Consider the following 4687-nt stretch of genomic DNA (forward strand, 5'->3'; position numbering starts at 1 on the left):
CCCCAAGGTTTTATTCCGGCAGACAAATCAGTTCCCAGTTCATTTTCCGGCAGAGTAATTACCCAGATCAGTCCCCAAAGATTTTAAAAATGGACATTTTAGTCCCCAAGAAAAACTAATGTATAAATCAATCCCCAACATTTCTCTCTGTTAGACATAATAGTCCCCCATCCAAAAATAAATAAAATAAAATAATTATTATTATTAATTGCACAATAATATTGTACTATATTTTTTGTATTTTTTAGACAAAAATAATGATAAATTTATTCATTAAATTTTTATATATATATATATATATAGTTACTCAATAATAATAATAATAATAATAATAATAATAATAATAATAATAATAATAATAATAAAATGATTAGAGATTATTTTACAAAAAAATCAAGGTTAAAATCATTTGATATTTTTGTATTTAATATAATCAAAAGATGTACTATTTTAAAAAATATGTTTGTATTAAAAAAAATATATATTTAATATAAATTCAAATTAAAATATTTTGTTTTAATACATATTTTTTAATATAAACATATATAATTTTTTTTACCTAGGACATCTTTTAATTATATTAGATACAAAAATATCAAATGATTTTAACTTTAAATTTCTTGTAAAATAATCTCTAATCATTTTATTATTATTATTATTATTATTATTATTATTATTATTATTATTATTATTATTATTATTATTGAGTAACTATATATATATAAAAATTTAATGAATAAATTTATCATTATTTTTGTCTAAAAAATACAAAAAATATAGTACAATATTATTGTGCAATTAATAATAATAATTATTTTATTTTATTTATTTTTGGATAGGAGATTATTATGTCTAACAGAGAGAAACGTTGGGGATTGATTTGTACATTAGTTTTTCTTGGGGACTAAAATGTCCATTTTTAAAATCTTTGGGGACTGATCTGGGTAATTACTCTGCCGGAAAATAAACTGGGGACTGATTTGTCTGCCGGAATAAAACCTTGGGGACTGATCCGTGTATTAATTTTCCTTGGGGACTAAAATGTCCGATTCTAAAATCCTCGGGGACTGATTTGGGTAATTACTCTTTATTTTTTTAATTGACAAAAAAAAAAACGTCAATGACGTTTTATTTAAAGCAAAATTTTTAAATTATTTTTCTAATGGCATCATTTTTCCGCAAAACGTCAATAACGTTTTCCATTAAACGGCGATGACGTTTTCGTTGTGCCAATAGCTACTACCACAACGCCGTTAAACATTATCATTGGTATACAGTATACACCACTTCTGGTCCAATATTAAAAAAAACAATTCTAACTTTGTTTCTGTCAAATATTTCAAAAGACAATTTAGTCGCAATGGTGAACAGTGAATGAGAGTTTATTTTGTAAAATAAAAAAAAAAAGTAAATATTTAATTATTGATGTATAATAAAAATTAAAAATTTAATAGTAATTTTTTTTATCTTATTATTTTTTTATATTTTGAGATTTAAAATATACTTTTTTCCCAGAATTAGTATTATGGAAATAATAATAAGAATTAGTAGCTAGTAATAAGGAGTAGCCTTCAGTAATTGAAGATTGAAATTTGGGTTGGAAGCCCTAATCAATCATCGAGAAAGGTCCTCCATTCTCTTCTTTACTAAAACCACTGAATCAGTGAATCATCGAATGGATAAAGGAAAGGGAGTCATGGGATCCAATGCTCGGAGATGGGCCGTTGACTTCTCCGACAATTCAACCTCTCCTTCCTCTCGCGACGTTCCTGATCCTCCCGGTTTCTCTCGTGCTTCCATCGATCAGGTACTCTTTTTTTTTTTGACATTAATTTTAAAAATTAAGAACGCAATCTTCTGAAAAAAAAAAAAATTCGTAGGACGATTCAACCCTCAGTCGCCAGAAGAAGGATGCTGAATCAAACTGGAAATCACAGGTTCGCCTCTTTTTAGCATTTTAATTTTCAATTTAGGGTAATAATTTGGTTGCTAAGAACTTATTTACTTTAACTATTGCTTATACTATGCTATTGGATCTGGATCAACATTCAATTTGAAATAGTATTGCATATTCTAATTGTGGAAGTAGTTTACGATTGAATTACTGTTTAAGAATTTGATAGGGCGTGGAAGTTATAGATCCTTTTTAAAAAAAAGTTTTACATTTTGGGAACATGACAGAAAGCTTGGGAAGTAGCACAAGCCCCTTTCAAGAACTTGCTAATGATGGGGTTTATGATGTGGATGGCTGGAAGTACAGTGCACCTGTTCAGCATTGGTATCACCTTCTCAGCTCTTTGGCAGCCTATCAGTGCCTTGCAAAGCGTTGGCAAGAGTAAGATTCAGATCCTTGAATTGAACCCTGTATGATGTAAAGCATGTGTTGGTTTAGTGCATGCTTTTAGCTGTGACTCTGGTTGCAGTTGCACCGTGATGCCAAAAGTTGCGGAAAAAAACTGCTGCAACGCAGATGTGGAGAGTATTGCTACTGTAATGTTGCACCTGCAATTGTGGTCGTCAACTGCAATTTAAAACCATGGTTGTACGTGATGCCTATCTAACTACAATAACAGAGAACTTTTGTAACTACTGACTCTGATTAGAGCATTGTATTAGAATTCCATTATGTGTATTATTCCCCTCCTCCTCTTATGTGGATTGATAATTTTCTCCAGTCATGATAGGGTATATCAGTATCATTTTTATAATGCATTGTTCCGTTTGTGTACTGTATCCTTTTGTTTCACTTTCCTAATTCTTATGCATGTTGCTAATTATTAGCAGTAAATGTGCATATTGTTTTCACTTAAAGGATTATCTATTCATCATATCATTTGATGATGGAAATGTTTGCAAGGAATAAATTTAACCAACCATAGTCCATAGTAATTTATATCTGAAACTAGTAGACTGAGTTGTAGTTGGAAATGCATTTGCTGAATATTTGACCCTATAGATCCTGTTCCCTATCTCTGGTGATTTGATATTTTGTTGTTGCCTTCGTGATTGATTTAGTCTTCTCTTATCTGGTCTTTCCTCAAACTTAACCAGTCATGGTCTAATTTAAAAGCCCTAATTAGAAGTCATTTTCTTCTCGAATTGATGATAATTCTCTTAATTTTTTTTTTCTTCTCATTACATTTCTATAATATTTTCTATTTTCAGATTAGTGAGTTTGATTTGTATTATGTTTTTGTTTCCGTCTACTGTAAACTTATTTTTGTTAGAATTGTTAATATTTCTTTCTATTTTGTGCAGTTTTTGAGCCTTACAAAGACAGTAGAGTGGAGCTTCTTGGACCTAAGTTGTTATTCATAGCCCTTAATTTGGGTGGCTTGGCACTAGGTGTTTGGAAGGTTTGTACTTTAAAAGATCTTGTAATTTATACTTTAAAAGTTTAAAATTCATATCTGAATGTTTCACACTGCAGCTCAATGCATTGGGGCTTCTTCCTACGCACACATCAGACTGGGTCTCATCCTTACCTCCTGCTCAGGTTGGATTCATAACTTCAATAATGTAACTGCATGTTATATTTGGTCTGGTTATGTGTTGAGCCATCTTAAAACGATAGCCTAAAAAGATAGGCGTGTTATCTTTCTCTGTTCAAGGTTTAATTATAGAAACTGATTCATTTCCTTGGACCCATTCTATTGTGTTTGTTAGAGTGCTGGTAATGAATTTTGTTAAATTATAAATTTGCTGGTTCCTTCATTCTTCTCTTCTCTTCTCTTCTCACATGCTTCTTGATTCTACAAATTCAGTCAGTTTTCCTTTTATAGGCTGAAACTGTTATCAGGATTAACTAAGTTATTCTTCCAAGTCTTTCTGTGGTGTCGATATTAACATCATCATTATACAAAAACTGTAGATTGGATTTAAAAAAACAAAAGATGAAACGAAACAGATTCTATGATGAAAGGGTTGTTGCGAATCACAATGCTATTAGATTCTACATGCTCTTTTAAATTCACTTTGTAAAACTGGATATTGATATTTTTTCAATTTAAAATGTGATTATTGATGTTGAAAATAGATCTATGATGATTGATACTCTCCTGATTCCAATCTTTTGTGATTTAAGGACCTGGTGATTTAGTTGCGTCATGTTCATCGTTGTGATGCTATTCTATGTATTCAGTATTCTTTGTTCTGTGTGCCTATTATAACCTTGCTTTTGCTTATCTACAGGAAGTGGAGTATTCAGGTGGGGGTCTTAATTTGCGTTGATGAGAAATCTCTTGTTCATCCTAGTGTGTTTTGGATGAAATTTAAATAGAGAAGGACGAGGCTTGCTTTGTTATTTACGATAAATGTAACATACTCTTGGAATCACCTGGATTGGCCAAGGTTTGTAGGAGGCTATAGTAGTCTGAATAATTAAGAAAAAAATGTTTCTCTTTTATCTTGTTTTTGGATAAACTTCTATTTTTGCCTAGGATTCCAATATTTACATGTCAATTCTCTCTCGTTTTCATTTTAATTTAGATATTATGAAGCATTGTGGTAATTGACTTGGTTTATAAGCTTTGAGTACATTCATGGACATGGATCCTCAGATGCTAAAAGTCTCATATGACCTTGCGGGTAGTTTAAAAAATTAAAACATGACAAGCTCGTGAGATTTTCCCGTGAGGTTGCATTTCTTTTGATTTATATTTCATCACGGCAGCAATATGATGCATCA

General features: G+C 30.6%; 1 protein-coding gene across 1 annotated transcript; it reads left to right on the forward strand.

The window, feature by feature from the left end:
- Positions 1-1329: 1329 nt before the first annotated feature.
- On the forward strand, positions 1330-4405 carry LOC112755840 (uncharacterized). The gene is made up of 6 exons (XM_025804141.3): positions 1330-1807; positions 1881-1937; positions 2182-2335; positions 3259-3356; positions 3431-3496; positions 4192-4405. The coding sequence occupies exons 1-6, from the start codon at positions 1676-1678 to the stop codon at positions 4228-4230; spliced, it is 546 nt and encodes a 181-aa protein (XP_025659926.1). The 5' UTR covers positions 1330-1675; the 3' UTR covers positions 4231-4405.
- Positions 4406-4687: the final 282 nt, after the last annotated feature.

The sequence above is a fragment of the Arachis hypogaea genome, chromosome 6 (assembly GCF_003086295.3).
Source record: "Arachis hypogaea cultivar Tifrunner chromosome 6, arahy.Tifrunner.gnm2.J5K5, whole genome shotgun sequence".
NCBI classification, from domain to species: domain Eukaryota; kingdom Viridiplantae; phylum Streptophyta; class Magnoliopsida; order Fabales; family Fabaceae; genus Arachis; species Arachis hypogaea.

Coding starts and splice junctions, on each gene's coding strand:
- LOC112755840 (XM_025804141.3), top strand. CDS start 1,676: ATGGATAAAGGAAAGGGAGTCATGGGATCCAATGCTCGGAGATGGGCC. Junction 2,336..3,258: donor CTTGCAAAGCGTTGGCAAGA/GTAAGATTCAGA, acceptor TATTTTGTGCAG/TTTTTGAGCCTTACAAAGAC. Junction 3,497..4,191: donor CATCCTTACCTCCTGCTCAG/GTTGGATTCATA, acceptor GCTTATCTACAG/GAAGTGGAGTATTCAGGTGG.